Raw genomic sequence first — 16,617 nt, 5'->3', positions numbered from 1 at the left:
CTCTGTGGGGCCCAGCACAGGGAGGGGGACAGGCTGTTCCCAGAGCGGCGGCAGCGCCCTCCCTCGAGGGAGGCGCTAAGACCGGGGCCGGCGCGAGCCGGTGGCGCAGCGCCCCTCGTGCGCAGTATAACGCCAGAACGGGGGCTGCTAGGCAGGGTAGGGGACTGATACCCGCTTCCGCCCCGACACGGGACGTATAGTGACCATGCGCGGAACGGTTCTTACTCTCCAAGCGCGTGCGAAGTAAGGGGACTTAGTAGGGAACTGTCTGCGCACGCGCAGTTGTGATTTCAGCCCCCAGCTCGGTTGTGAGAAGCGGAAGTAGTTACCATGTTCCGGAAGTGCTTCTGCGTGTCATGGCGGCGTTGGTGAGAGCCGTGGTAAGTGAAGGGAGAGGTCAGACCTGGAGCCCGAGCCACGGCGCCGGCGTCTGTGTCCGGCCGGGTTCGGAGCCTCCCTGCCGCGCGGGCGGTCTGGCTCCGGAGCCGCCGACAGACGCACCGGGTGGCTGCGGTCTGCGCGGGGTGACCGGGCGCTGGGAGCGGTGGCCCCCGGCTCCGTTTTGCTGGGGGCGGGTTTGGCGGGGCGCGTCTGGCACCTTCCCAGCCGTGTTGTAGCGTCACAGAAGGTGGATCCGGAGCCCTGGCCCCGCGCGGTGTCCCGCTGTGCGCGGCGATGTGCGTGGTGCATGCGGCTGGGCGGGGAGCCCAGGGTGGCAGCAGCTGGGATACCCCAGCCCGGCGCTTCCACGCTCTCCAGTAGCGCAGTGATTCGTCTGTCGCAAAGACTCTGAATTAGGAATATTTACTCTGGATTCCTTCATTCCATATGGTGGTTTTTCAGCAGCCACTCAGACTCCTCTTTTCCCCCACCTCTCCAAAACACGGATCTGCTTGCACTGTACATGTGTTTCCTCCTTGATCTTTATTCAAGAACAGGTTTCAGAGTAACAGCCCTGTTAGTCTGTATTCGCAAAAAGAAAAGGAGTACTTGTGGCACCTTAGAGACTAACCAATTTATTTGAGCATGAGCTTTCGTGAGCTACAGCATCTGATGAAGTGAGCTGTAGCTCACGCTCAAATAAATTGGTTAGTCTCTAAGGTGCCACAAGTACTCCTTTTCTTTATTGAAGAACAGGAGCATCAAACGTGTTCCACATCAGAGGTTTTGAATCCTTCTTTAGCCATTCTTTGTAGAAAATTCTGATTTTTATTTCATGATCTTTTCACTTGGAAGCTGTATGTCAGGACACTTACTTCAAGAATTACTGTTTGCAGTCCTCTGTGACCTGCTGAGCTAACTTCCTGAAAGTTAAACTTTTATTCATTCAGTATTTGCCGGTCATTGTTGCAGTTTGCCCAATTAGCATCACACACACAAATTTGTTCTTCTAACACTTTGGTATATAGAGCAGGCACATCTTAACTTGCACATGCTTCTGAGCATGCCTGAGTCTCTGCTCTTATTCGCAAAAAGAAAAGGAGTACTTGTGGCACCTTAGAGACTAACCAATAATCTGCTCTTATTATTAATCATATTTATTGTGGTAGTGCCTCGGGACCAACTAAGAGTTGTACCATATCTAGCACAATGGTGTACAAGCAAAAAGTAGTAGAAGTCAGAAAATACTGGAGGTGAAATGTTGGTTGTATGTCTGGTATGAAGCTTAAGGCTTTGCTTATGTTGGAGCTTTGGGGATATGTTCCAGTAGGAGAAGTAGTTGAATGAGTGGGATAGCCTGCATCTCACTGGGATGGAGGGAGTGCTAATGTTCTCAGTTGGAGAATAGCTGGATCAGCCAGGAGGCTGTTAAACTACCAATGCAAGGGGAGGGTGGTAAGGAGGAAAGTATTGTATAAGCTGGAACGTGGAATGTCAGAAACAAATTGGTTCAACATGAAAGAAGAATTTTTTCAATGGCTTATATACCTTTGCTCGGAGTCTGAGTAACAAACACGGGAAATTGGAAATTTCTTATTGATTAGAAGAAATTTGAGAGGCAGTACTGAAATTTGCATGGTTGGAAAGTTAAGTCACTTGTTATAACCTGCCCAGGAAGGTCAGAGCAGGTGAAAGAAATAGCCTTGGCACTCTACATTAAAGACATCATTATCTGTTTTACAGTTATAGATAACTCAGAACCACAGGAACTTTGATCCATATGCATTCATGTGCTAACAAAGTGCAGGAAGGAGTGCTGGTGAGGAGTCTGTTACAGACCACCAAATCAAACAGGGACATGATGGAAAGAAAAATTGTTATGAGGGACTTCAGTTTGGGAGACAAATACTGCCGTTCTCCTGCAGCCAGTAGTAAATCATGATTAGGGTTTCTAAAAACGTATAGATGGGAATTTTTTAATGCAAAAGGTATTGCACCCCAACACAAAATAACTATTTTATCCTCATGATAGGCAAAGATGAATATAGATTCCAAGGCTAGAAGGGACCATTGTGATCATCTAGTCTGATCATCTGTGTAACACACACAACTTCTCTAAAATAATTCTGAGAGCAGATCTTTTAGAAAAACATCCAGTCTTGATTTAAAGATTGTCATTGATGACGAATCCATCTCAACCCTTGGTAAATTGTTCCAAGGGTTAATTACTGTCCCTGTTAAAAATTTACACCTTATTTCCAATCTGAATTTGTCTAGCTTAAATTTAGATCCATTTGATCCTGTCTGACCTTTCTTTGCTAGATTAAAGAGCCCATTATTAAATATTTGTTCCCTATGTAGATACTTATCAACTATAATCAAGTTATCACTTTACCTTTTAAAATATATTAGGATCAAAAGAAACTCAAAAGCACTGGTATAGACCCATTACTAGCTGGAGATGGTAAAGTTGATGTTGATGTAGAAAAGGCAGGAATGACCAACAGATATTTCTGTTCTGTATTTGGTAAGAAGCAGGCTGATGTACTCTGATCACAAGAGGATGATTAACTACTTTCCAATCCATTAGTAACTAAGGATGATGTTAGACAACATAGAATAACAGGACTGGAAGGGACCTCGAGAGGTCATCTAGTCCAGTCCCCAGCATTCATGGCAGGACTAAGCATTATCTAGACAATCCCTGACAGGTGTTTGTCTAACCTGCTCTTAAAAATCTCCAATGATGGAGATTCCACAACCTCCTTAGCCAATTTATTCCAGTGCTTAACCACCCTGACAGTTAAGAAGTTTTTTTTAATGTTCAACCTAAACCTCCCTTGCTGCAACTTAAGCCCATTGCTTCTTGTCCTATCCTCGGAGGTTAAGAGCAATTCTTCTCCCTCCTCCTTGTAACAACCTTTTATGTACTTGAAAACTGTTATGATGTCCCCTCTCAGTCCTCTCTTTTCCAGACTAAACAAACCCAATTTTTTCAATCTGCCCTCATAGGTCATGTTTTCTAGACCTCTAATAATTTTTGTTGCTCTTCTCTGGACTTTCTCCAATTTGTCCACATCTTTCCTGAAATGTGGCACCCAGAACTGGACACAATACTCCAGATGAGGCCTAATCAGCGCGGAGTAGAGCGGAAGAATTACTTCTTGTGTCTTGCTTACAACACTCCTGCTAATACATCTCAGAATGATGTTCGTTTTTTTTTTTTTTTTTTTTGGAAACAGTGTTACACTATTGACTCATATTTAACTTGTGGTCCACTATGACCCCCAGATACCTTTCTGCAGTACTCCTTCCTAGGCAGTCATTTCCCATTTTGTATGTGTGCAACTGATTGTTCCTTCCTGAGTGGAGTACTTTGCATTTGTCCTCATAAAATTTTATCCTATTTACTTCAGACCATTTCTCCAGTTTGTCCAGACCATTTTGAATTTTAATCCTATCCTTCAAAGCACTTGCAACCCCTCCCACCTTGGTATTGTGCGCAAACTTTATAAGTGATTTATGAAGATATTGAACAGGACCCAGAACTGATCCCTGCGGGACCCCACTTCTTATGCCCTTCCAGTGTGACTGAACCACTGATAATTGAATGGTTTTCCAACCAGTTTTGCACCCACCTTATAGTAGCTCCATCTAGGTTGCATTTCCCTAGTTTGTTTATGGGAAGGTCATGTGAGACCATTTCAAAAGCTTTACTAAAGTAAAGATATACCACATCTACTGCTTTCCCCTGCCATCCACAAGGTTCATTACCCTATCAGAGAAAGCTATCAGGTTGGTTTGACAAGATTTGTTCTTGACCAATCCATGCTGACTGTTAATTGTACAGGTACTAGTACTACATGTACTAATGATAAACATTTAAAAATCAGTAGTCCCAAGAATCCTAACAGAGTTGGCTGAGGACATCTCTGGCTAAGTGATGTTAATTTTTAAGAAATCTTGGAATGCTTGGGAAATTGAAAACTCATGGCGATCGGGGGAGATCCCAGATGACTGGAAAAAGGGTAATGTAGTATCCATCTTTAAAAAGGGGAAGGAGGAGGATCTGGGGAATTACAGGCCAGTCAGCCTCACCTCAGTCCCTGGAAAAAATCATGGAGCAGGTCTTCAAGGAATCAATTCTGAAACACTTAGAGGAGAGGAAAGTGATCAGGAACAGTCAGCGTGGATTCACCAAGGGCAAGTCATGCCTGACTAACCTAATTGCCTTCAATGATGAGATAACTGGCTCTGTGGATGAGGGGAAAGCAGTGGGCATGTTATTCCTTGACTTTAGCAAAGCTTTTGACACGGTCTCCCACCATATTCTTGCCAGCAAGTTAAAGAAGTATGGGCTGGATGAATGGACTATAAGGTTGTCGGGCTCAACGGGTAGTGGTCAATGACTCCATGTCTAGTTGGCAGCCGGTATCAAGCGGAGTGCCTCAAGGGTCTGTCGTGGGGCCGGTTTTGTTCAATATCTTCATTAATGATCTGGAGGATGGCATGGATAGCTCCCTCAGCAAGTTTGTAGATGACACTAAACTGAGAGGAGTGGTAAATACGCTGAAGGGTAGGGATAAGATACAGAGGGCCCTAGACAAATTAGAGGATTGGGCTGAAAGAAATCTGATGAGGTTCAACAAGGACAAGTGCAGAGTCCTGCACTTAGGATGGAAGAATCTCATGCACTGCTACAGACTAGGGACCGAATGGCTAGGCAGCAGTTCTGCAGAAAAGGACCTAGGGGTTACAGTGGACGAGAAGCTGGATATGAGTCAACAGTGTGCCCTTGTTGCCAAGAAGGCTAACGGCATTTTGGGCTGTATAAGTAGGAGCATGGCCAGCAGATCGAGGGACATGATCATTCCCCTCTATTCAACATTGGTGAGGCCTCATCTGGAGTACCGTGTCCAGTTTTGGGCCCCACACTACAAGAAGGATGTGGAAAAATTGGAAAGTGTCCAGCGGAGATGAACAAAAATGATTAGGGGGCTGGAGCACATGATTGATGAGGAGAGGCTGAGGGAACTGGGATTATTTAGTCTGCGGAAGAGAAGAGTGAGGGGGGATTTGATAGCTGCTTTCAACTACCTGAAAGGGGGTTCCAAAGAGGATGGCTCTAGACTGTTCTCAGTGGCAGCAGATGACAGGACAAGGAGTAATGGTCTCGAGTTGCAGTGGGGGAGGTTTAGGTTGGATATTAGGAAAAACTTTTTCACTAGGAGGGTGGTGAAGCCCTGGAATGCGTTACCTAGGGAGGTGGTGGAATCTCCTTCCTTAGAGGTTTTTAAGGTCAGGCTTGACAAAGCCCTGGCTGGGATGATTTAGTTGGGGATTGGTCCTGCTTTGAGCAGGGGGTTGGACTAGATCAGTGCTACTCAAAGTGATGGTCCACGGACCAGTGCCGGTCCGCGAGCCATTGGCCGCCGGTCTGCGCGCACATTGGAAAAAAAAATTGCCGGTCCCCCACATCAGATAGCTTGAGAAGCACTGGACTGAGGTCCCTTGCAACCCTGATATTCTATAAGTCTGTAAAAGTGCTTATTTCATGCCAATATTCAAAAAGGGTGAGTGGGATGATCCAGATAACTATAGGCCAGTTAGCTTAACTTCAGCCCCAGGCAAAATAATGGAAAAGCTCATGCAGAATACAATCAATAAAGAGTAAAGTATGGGAATATAATTAATGCCAGTCAACATGGTTTTGTGGCAAATGGGTCTTGTTAAACAAACCTAATCTCATTCTTTGAGATTACAAGTTTGACGATACAGGTAACTGGGTAGTTGTAATATACTTATACTTTTGTAAGGTGTTAGACTTATACAGTACAACATTCTGATTAAAAAAATTAACCTATACAGTATCATTAAACGGATTAGGAACTGACTGATAGATCTCAAGCAGTAGGTGCTAATGGGGAATCATCATCGAATGGGCATGCTTTTAGTGGGGTTCTGCAGGGATCGATATGAGGTCCAGTACTATTCAGCACTTTCATCAGTGATCTGGAAGTAAATATAAAATGACTTCTGATAGAATTTGTGGATGAGGAAGATTGGTGGAGTGGTAAATAATGATGAGTACATGGAAATGTCACAGACTGACCTGGGTCTCTTGATAAACTCTGCCTACTCAAACAGAATATTTTAATGCAGCCAAATACAAAGTTATACATCTAGGAAGGAGGATTGTAGGCCATAGGTATAGAATGGGGGACTGTATCAATCTGTGTAGCTTATCAAAAAGAAGTTGAAGAGGTGACCTGTTTAGTGTATAAGTACCTTCACAGATCAAAAATATTCTGTTCCAAAGGGCTCTTTAATCTATCAGATAAAAGCATAAGAAAAAACAGTAACTTTGCATCCGATGAAGTGAGCTGTAGCTCACGAAAGCTTATGTTCAAATAAATTTGTTCATCTCTGAGGTGCCACAAGTACTCCTTTTCTTTTTGCCTTGCAGGTTAAAAGCAAGTGCACCAAGTCCCTGATTCCCTTTGAAGCATTCCCTTGTAGTGTCTAGTCCCTTATCCACTGAACACTCACAGAAATACCAGGTCTGCTGTCCCCAAAGGAACAATATACAGACCAACTTGTCAGATTCAGCTCAGGACCAGCACATTGCTTAACATCACAGCACCACTGATAAATTTATTGGTTTCACTATAAATGTATATCATACTAGAGATTCAAAAGATAGTGAGTAAGGATATTGGAAACATGGTTATGTATAAAACAAAATCATAACATGCTTTATAGCAGTAATTCTCAAACTTTACTAGTGACCCCCTTCACATAGGAACCCTCTGAGTGTGACCCCTCCTCTTATAAATTAAAAACACTATTTGCATATAATTAACACCATTATAAATGCAGGAGGCAAAGCGGGACCTGGGGTGGAGACTGACAGCTCGTGACCCCCCCGTGTAATACCCTCGCGACCCCCTGAGGGGTCCCAGTCCCCAGTTTGAGAACCCCTGCTTTATAGAGACTAAATTTAATTAACAAGTTAATCTCTTGTCTAAAGAAGTTTCTCACCCAAAATCATCTATAGCGTTATCAGGCAATCCCATTGACATCCCATTTTCATGAATATATATCCATTGCCCATTTACTTCCTCAGTGCTCTGCCTCTGATATATACCCCCAAAGTTCATTGTCTGTACTCAGAGACAGGATAACAACCCATGGCTTGTTTTTCCTGTTTGCTGCTTCCCTGTTGACTTCACATTTCTTTGTTAACACTTGACTTTGTGTGTAAATAGGCATCCAGTGTGTTAGTTTACAATGTTTAATTTACATCCTCAGAGAGAGAGGGAGGACATTTCTTACCTCCTGTCTGGAGAAAAACCTGTTTTTCACCTCTGCTAGTGACCAACACCTTGATACAGACTTTAAAAACATTTTAAGTGTATATACAAAACTCTTTCCATAGTATCTGCACATACATTAAACAACGTATAAGTAGGGGCATTGCCAGCAGATCGAGGGACGTGAGCAGGGGGTTGGACTAGATGACCTCCTGAGGTCCCTTCCAACCCTAATATTCTATGAATGATATTAATGACCAGTTTGACACCAGCTTTCATTTGAGATCTCACATGACATTTGTTGGCAAATCAGAATGTACATACCAGAATCAGTATATTTCTGTAACCCTCTTACCAGTTGGCATTATGGGGTTCTTAGGTCAAAGTGTGAGTTAAAAACAGCATAGGGTATTCCTGTGTGAATTTGTTATGGATGACCATCAAGTTGATAGGAATAGCTGCCTTTGCATTGTTTTGATTTTCTTGGATGCCCACAACTAATAGTTATAATGTAGCTGGAAATTCCAGCAGTCTTCTCTTTTTGCTGGTTTCCAGTAGAATATGTGAATCCCCTTCACTGCTGGTTACTGTGTGCATGCTGATCTCTCTATTCTAGAAGTGCCAGACTGGAATGCCTCAATGGATTACGGTATGCAGTGGATTAATACAGTCAACCTTGCCCCAAGCACAGTGGGACAGAATGCTCTATGGCACTCTTCAGGTAGGATATTTTGTTATCCTAAAGTGTGTAAGAATTGGGGATTTGCGTAGGTCCTCACATATGAAATAAAATGTCACAGTCTCCTAGCATATGAGGGTGGTGGGAACAATCCTTGCCAGTGCTGCTACCTGGGCATCTAGAAAAAGGGATCTTGTAAAACTGAAATGAAAGCCCTGGCTGGGATGATTTAGGTGGGGTTGGTCCTGCTTTGAGCAGGGGGTTGGACTAGATGACCTCCTGAGGTCTCTTTCAACCATAATCTTCTGTGATTCTATAATTAAGAGAGCTGAAATAATCTCAGACAGTTCTTCTGACTTTCCCCCAACACACAGTCATTACTTCTGTTCAAGCCCATGTCTCTTAGCCCTGGTCTACACTATGAGTTTAGGTCGAATTTAGCAGCGTTAGGTCGATTTAACCCTGCACCCGTTCACACGACCAAACCTGTTTTGTCGGCTTAAAGGGCTCTTAAAATCGATTTCTGTACTCCTCCCCGAGGAGGGGATTAGTGCTGAAATCGACATCGCCGGGTCGAATTTAGGTTAGTGTGGACGCAATTTGATGGTAGTGGCCTCCGGGAGCTATCCCAGAGTGCTCCATTGTGACCGCTCTGGACAGCACTCTCAACTCAGATGCACTGGCCAGGTAGACAGGAAAAGCCCTGGGAACGTCTGAATTTCATTTCCTGTTTGGCCAGCATGGTGAGCTCGTCAGCACAGGTGACCATGGAGTCCCAGAATCGCAAAAGAGCTCCAGCATGGACCGAAAGGGAAGTACTGGATCTGATTGCTGTATGGGGAGAAGAATCCATGCAGGCAGAACTCCGTTCCAAAAGACGAAATGCCAGTATATTTGGCAAAATCTCCAAGGGCATGATGGACAGAGGCTACAACAGGGACACACAGCAGTGCCACGTGAAAGTTAAGGAGCTGAGGCAAGCCTACAAAAAACAAAGGATGCAAACGGTCGCTCCGGGTCAGAGACCCATACCTTTGTTCTCTAAAATATATCTTTTTAAATACTACTCTCCCTTTTTTCCTCCCGCAGCTGAAAATGTTTCTGCGCTCCCCCTATCATCTCCGTCCCAGAGGCTAGCACAGATTAGAAGGTGAAAAAAACACACTCGCGATGAAATGTTCTCAGAGCTCATGCAGTCCTCCTGCACTGAAAGAGCTCAGCAGAATGCGTGGAGGCAAACAATGGCAGAGTCCAGGAAAGCGTTAAATGAGCGCAATGAGGGGAGGCAGGAGTGCGATGAAAGGAGGCAGGATGCAATGCTGAGTCGAATGGGGGAGCACACTGACATGCTCAGGCGTCTGGTGGAGCTGCAGAAAAGGCAGCAGGAGCACAGACCGCCACTGCAGCCCCTGTATATCCGCCTGCCCTCCTCCCCAAGTTCCATATCCTCCTCACCCAGATGCCCAAGAACGCGGGGTGGGAATCTACGGGCACCCAGCCACTCTACCCCAGAGGATTGCCCAAGCAACAGAAGACTGGCATTCAATAAGTTTTGAACTGTAGTGTGGACTTGTCCTTCCCGCCTCCCCTCATCCACCACCCCTCCCGGGCTACCTTGCGAGTTTTTCCCCCTATTTGTGTGATGAATTAATAAAGAATTCATGATTTTGAAACAGTAACGACTTTATTGTCTCTGAAAGTGGCGATCGAAGGGGGGAGGTCGGTTGGCTTACAGGGAAGTAGAGTCAACCAAGGGGGCGGGTTTTCATCAAGGAGAAACAAACAGAACTGTCACACTGTAGCCTGGCCAGTCATGAAACTGGTTTTCAAAGCTTCTCTGATGCGCAGGGCGCCCAGCTGTGCTCTTCTAATCGCCCTGGTGTCTGGCTGTGCGTAATCGGCCGCCAGGCGATTTGCCTCAATCTCCCACCCCGCCATAAGCGTCTCCCCCTTACTCTCACAGATATTATGGAGCACACAGCAAGCAGCAATAACAATGGGAATATTGGTTTCGCTGAGGTCTAGCCTTGTCAGTAAGCTGTGCCAGTGAGCTTTTAAATGTCCACATTCTATCACCATTCTGCACTTGCTCAGCCTATAGTTGAACTGCTCCTTACTACTGTCCAGGGTGCCTGTGTACGGCTTCATGAGCCATGGCATTAAGGGCTAGGCTGGGTCCCCAAGGATAACTATAGGCATTTCAACATCCCCAGTGGTAATTTTCTGTTCTGGGAAGTAAGTTCCTTCCTGCAGCTGTGCAAACAGACCAGAGTTCCTGAAGATGCGAGCATCATGCACCTTTCCCAGCCATCCCACGTTGATGTTGGTGAAACGTCCCTTGTGATCCACCAGTGCTTGCAGCACCATGGAAAAGTACCCCTTGCGGTTTACATACTGGCTGCCAAGGTGGTCCGGTCCCAAGATAGGGATATGTGTTCTGTTTGTCGCCCCACCACAGTTAGGGAATCCCATTGCAGCAAAGACATCCACTATGACTCTCACATTTCCCAGAGTCACTACCCTTGATAGCAGCAGCTCAGTGATTGCGTTGGCTACTTGGATCACAGCATCCCCCACAGTAGATTTACCCACTCCAAATTGATTCCCGACTGACCGGTAGCTGTCTGGCGTTGCAACCTTCCAGAGGGCTATCACCACTCACTTCTCAACTGTGAAGGCTGCTCTCATCTTGGTATTCTTGCCCTTCAGGGCAGGGGAAAGCAAGTCACAAAGTTCCATGAAAGTGCCCTTACACATGCGAAAGTTTTGCAGCTACTGGGAATCATCCCAGACCCACAACACTATGTGGTCCCACCAGTCTGTGCTTGTTTCCCGGGCCCAGAATCGGCGTTCCACTGCATGAACCTGCCCCATTACCACCATGATGTCCAAATTGCCGGGGCCCGTGCTTTAAGAGAAGTCTGTCCATGTCCTCATCACTATCGTGATCGCACTGTGGTCACCTCCTTGCCTGCTTTTGCAGGTTCCGCACATACTGCAGGATAGTGCGCAAGGTGTTTGCAATGCTCACAACAGCAGGGGTGAGCTGAGCGGGCTCCATGCTTGCCGTGGTATGGCGTCTGCAGGAGAGCAGAGTTGCAGCGGAAGCGGTGGATGACGGATGCCATGAGAATGGATATTTGTACAGAGCGACGAGAGGACCTGCGAGGTGGATTCATGGCACCAGGAGAGCAGAGTTGCAGCGGAAGCAGTGGATGACTACAACGGTTAACGGTCCTACTGCACTGTCTGCTGACAGCAGTATGGCGGCTGCACGGAAAAAAGGCGCGAAACGATTGTCTGCCGTTGCTTTCGTGGAGGGAGGGGCGACTGAAGACATGTACCCAAAACCACCCACGACAATGTTTTTGCCCCATCAGGCATTGGGAGCTCAACCCAGAATTCCAACGGGCAGTGGAGACTGCGGGAACTGTGGGATAGCTACCCACAGTGAAACACTCCGAAAGTCGACGCTAGCCACAGTAGTGAGGACGCAGTCCGCTGACTTAATGCGCTTAGTGTGGACATATGCAATCGACTGTATAAAATCGATTTCTAAAAATCGACTTCTATAAGATCTACCTAATTTCATAGTGTAGACATACCCTTAGACACTTGATAAATGTCTGAGCTACTTCAGCTAGATAAGATGGTGGAGATATAAATCTGTCATGCAGGCCATGAAGACACCACAGCCCATGTTTGTTTACTAATTGTATTAATCATAAGAGCTAAATAGCTTGGCTAAGCAGTAATTGTTCAGGAGTGGGGGTGACCTGATTATCTAACCTGGTGTATCATTTGTATAGGACTCAGATAACTATAGTATCAAATCACCAACCCATATAAAATGTCTTTGAAAGGATGTTAACACCAAGGAGAGAGAGGAATTATTTACTGTTGTACAAGGAGGTAAAACTAGGATTAATGGAACAAAAATGTGAGAGAAAATCTAGATTAAATTTCAGGACAAATTTCATGATATTAAGATGCATGAAACTGCCAGCCCATTCCATAGGATATTCAAAATATTACCAAATGTACAGTAGGGAACAAACCTATATTGGGCCCACAGAGATGGATTTGGTGACCTAATAGGCCTTTTTCATCTGTAACTTCTATGACTGTAAATTAGTGAATGTTTGAATGTAACACAGTTTTAGTGCTTATTCCTCAACACTGTTCTCACTTCTCTTTTGTCACTTTAACCAGAGGCATGAGACTGGCCGACCCCAGTTGAATAAAGTATGTGGTGGATTGATACAAACCAGTGGTGCAATAACACAGCAAAGGAGAATGCTTCACAGCACTGACCAGGTTAGAATAGTTTGATATTGTTTATTATCAGATGCTTTGTTGTTGCAATCACTGTTCAGACACCTTTAACTTGTGACAGGGTAACTTTGACAGCGTTACTGGCCTAGTGGACGAGGAGAAGCAGTAGATGTGCTACATCTTGATTTTAGTAACGCATTTAACACAGTCCCACATGACATTCTCATAAGCAAACTAGGAAAATGTGCTGGAGATGAAATTACTATAACGTGGGTGCATAACTGGTTGAAAGACTGATAACTACTCTGAGTACGATGTAAGACGTGGCAGGTAATTGTCCTGCTCTACTCAGCACTGGTGAGGCCTCCGCTGGAGTAGTGTGTCCAGTTTTGGGTGCCACACTTTAGGAAAGATGTAGACAAATTGAAGAGAGTCCAGAGGAGAGCAACAAAAATGATAAAAGGTTTAGAAAACCTGCCCTATGAGGAAAGATTAAAAAAACTGGGCATGTTTAGTCTTGAGAAAAGGAGACTTAGGAGGGACCTGATAAGTCTTCAAATATGTTAAGGGTTGTTATAAAGAGGACAATGATCAATTGTTCTCCATGTCCACTGAAGGTAGAACAAGAAATAATGGGCTAAATTGGCAGCAAGGTAAATTTAGGTTAGATATTAGGAAAAACTCTCTAACTATAAGGATAGTTAAGCTCTAGAATAGGCTTTCAAAGAAGATTGTGGAATCTCCATTATTGGAGGTTTTGAAGAATAGTTTGGACAATCACCTATCAGGGACAGTCTAGGTTTACTTGGTCCTGCCTCAGAGCAGAGGGCTGGACTTAATGACTTCTTAAGGTCCTTTCTAGCCCTATGTTTATATGTTTCTAAGTGATGATTTTTTTAAACAGTCCAGGAGATGAACTTACTCAATCGGAACATTAAATGTTATAGAGTAGATATTATCATAGACCAAGACCAGTGATTTGAGAGCTGCAAGGTATCCCTTCAGAAGGCAGAGCACTAAAAGTGTCATGTTCCCTTCTCTCTCCCCAACTGGGTGACAGGGAGCTGCTGGGAAAGGTCCAACAAAAGGCCTGTGAGGGATGGGGCTGAGATGGGAAGAGAAGTAATAATAGGGGGCAGATTTTATCTTGTCTCCATCTGGAGAAAAGAAACAGAAGTGTTGCCCCCACTTTTAAAGGGGATGAGGATGCTTCCCCTCTCTTTCTGGTGTGTGTGGGGGGGAGGGGGAATGATGGGAGGTATAGCAAATTTTGCTATTCACCAAATGCTTAATGCTGTCAGACTAAATATTAATAATGGTAACTAATGATGGTGTGCTGTGAACACAGTGTATCCTGCTGACCAGTATTGTTTTGTTTCCTTTTCTCCCCGCGTCTATTGTGGCCTCTTGTCTTATACTTGGACTGTAATCTCATTGGGGCAGAATCCATCTCTGTTATGTTTTTGTTCAGTGCCTAGCACAATGGGTCCTTGTCTTTGGTGATAGCCTCTAGGCATTACCATAATACAAATAATAACTGTGGTGGTCCTTGTTCCACAGAGCTTGCAGGCTAAGAAAATGACAAAATACAACAGGTGCACAAGATATAAGAAGGGGAGTGGGTTGGAGAATGAAGGAACAATAACATTCATATACAAAGCCTGACAACAATCCCAGCTTGCTACTGGGCTAGGCTTGGTCAGATGGCAATGGTTTGTAGGCATTATGACAGAGCTAGATTCTAAAGAGGGATTTGAAAGAGAACAAGGTAGTGGCTTTACAGATTTTTACAGTGTCTTTCCCCAGTGTAAGGGAAAGGCAGTATGAAAGAAAACATGGAGGTATATGTGGGAGAAATGGAGTAGCAGTCAAGACAGGCATCACGTCCAAAACAAATCTGGGGCACAACAGTATAAGATAATAGATCTTACAGGTAGGTGACTAATCATGAAAAGGTAAGGACAAGAAGCTTTGGTAGCAATTGAGGAATATGAAGAGGCAGGTGACATGGACAGAGCAATGAGCCACTTCTCCCCAGCACTGCACACAGGCCTGTCTAGATGGCTCGAGAGATTCGCAACCTTTGCACCTGGCAGGCAATTCACAATGAAGTTTTCCCAGTCATCATAAAGCCCGTTATCTATATTTCTAATGAATGAATCCCCCATTGTTATCTGTTTCTTTCTAATAACTGGGATTCCCTTCCCCGGAGAGAGATTCTCAGTGCGAGAGCACACCATGACATAATCTCGAAGGAGGGTTCCAACTGTGAGATTGCTTCTCTTTGATGCTCTCCTTCCCTGAGACACTCATCTTTATCAACAGCACATAGGCTGCAGACTGGGGGTGGGACCACTCTACTGTGTCCCAGAAATTCTCATCTGTGTACCTCTTTGTCTCAGCTCCTCCAGTTCAGCCACTCTGGTCACCAGAGCCCATACTTGGTCTCTGAGGGTCATGAGCTGCTTGCACCAAATGCACGTGTATGCCACCCACGCACAAGGCATGCATTATGCATGCTGCATTCAGTGCAATAAACTGGAAAGCCCCCACCCTGCTGCGGGACTTCTGCCTGTATTCTTTTTACTCCTGCAGCTTTTTTTGGTTTTGGGGGAGAGGGGTATTCACTGGCCTAAGTGTAGAGAATGTTAATGAGGTGTATTTGGCTCTCATGTTCCTTCTTTAAACTCCCTCACAAAACTCCCGTTAGCTGTTCCTGGTTGCTTGCTCCTCTGGCTGCTTTGGAGCTGGCTTTTTAAAGGCGTGTTCTCCTTGAGTGTCTCCTGGGTAGCTGTGCCTCCTGGTTTATGTTGAATGGGTGCTAAAGGGATTAGGGATGAAAGCTTTGTTAAGAAGCTCTCAGCCTTGCCTGGCAGGCTGCTAGGCTCAGCGCACAGCCCCCCAAACAGACCACAATGTATAGGTCAGTCAAGCAGCAAACAGACAGACAGACAACAGCAAGGGCCACGTAGTCACTTCTCCTTCACCTGGAGAACTCCCTCGCAAAATTCTCCTGTTAGCTGCTTCTGTTCTCTAGCAACTCTTGAAGCCAATGTCCTGTTGTTGTTATTAGGGAAGCAGGCAATGTGGTACTGCAAGCCAACACCAGTTACGCAGCCCATGGACAACACAGGCTACTAGGAACAAACACAGCTCCTCCCTGCTATAGCCTTGCAGCACTGCTCCCAGACTCCATTCCCCTCCCAGGGCCCAGCTCAGTGAACCAAGAACAGTGGCATCTAGGACCCCAGCTCTTTTGAGCCCCCTACTGTCCCTAGTAACTACGAGCCTCAGGGCTCTATGCCAGAAGGCCCACGAACCAGAAGAGGCAGGGCCAAAATGTATGCTTGCCTTTGACTTTAAGCCCACTCCATGCATTGTGCCTTGCACTGCGCTGTTTAGTTTCATTGCTGGTTTAATGTAGTTCCTAGTAGTTAGACAATAGATTGTTTGATTTTTATAATTAATAGTCATTTTTTCATTTCAGTGGAAGGTTTCTGTTTGTGACATAATAGGTTGTTTAATCATAAAAGCCTTTAACATTACATTCATAAGGAGTCAACAGTTCATTTTACACAGAAAATAATTACATTTGCACTAATTCATAAGGTTTCACAAACACATACAGGCAAAGACACACAGTGCAATAGGGATTGCCACAATGTTGGATGTCCACCACCCGTAAACAACACTGAACTGCACAAAAAACTCACCTGCACTATTTCAGGCCTGAGAATCAAAATAAGAGCAATGGGTATCCCTGACAACATTGCCCTTGCTGTTTGTACCTCGTATTGGATGCTTTGCTGGCTGCTCAAACTGTTGAGCGAGTGTTTACACCTCAGCCTCCCACCCATTGCCATTGATTTTTCCTCTCTTACTCTCACAAATATTGTGCAAAATATAACATGCCGCTATAATCTTTGGGATATTTTTTTCGACTGCTTCCAACTTGTTCCCAGGCAGTGC

At 45.1% G+C, this 16,617-nt stretch overlaps 1 protein-coding gene across 2 annotated transcripts in view; it reads left to right on the top strand.

Moving 5' to 3' along the window:
* The first annotated feature begins 233 nt into the window (after positions 1-233).
* LOC102946154 (ubiquinol-cytochrome-c reductase complex assembly factor 1) overlaps positions 234-16,617 on the top strand; it is a 92,708-nt gene continuing 76,324 nt past the window's right edge. Inside the window, exons 1-3 of one of the 2 annotated variants that reach the window (XM_037915896.2) lie at positions 234-380; positions 8,311-8,415; positions 12,586-12,690. In XM_037915896.2, coding sequence (XP_037771824.1) covers positions 357-380; positions 8,311-8,415; positions 12,586-12,690 — 234 coding nt within the window. In that variant the 5' untranslated portion in view covers positions 234-356. The remainder of the gene's footprint in view (positions 381-8,310; positions 8,416-12,585; positions 12,691-16,617) is intronic. The other variant, XM_007053921.4, reaches the window with a different exon arrangement.

The sequence above is a fragment of the Chelonia mydas genome, chromosome 13 (assembly GCF_015237465.2).
Source record: "Chelonia mydas isolate rCheMyd1 chromosome 13, rCheMyd1.pri.v2, whole genome shotgun sequence".
NCBI lineage: Eukaryota > Metazoa > Chordata > Testudines > Cheloniidae > Chelonia > Chelonia mydas.
The sequence above is the reverse complement of the archived record's forward strand: the minus strand, read 5'-3'. Positions and strand labels throughout refer to the sequence as shown.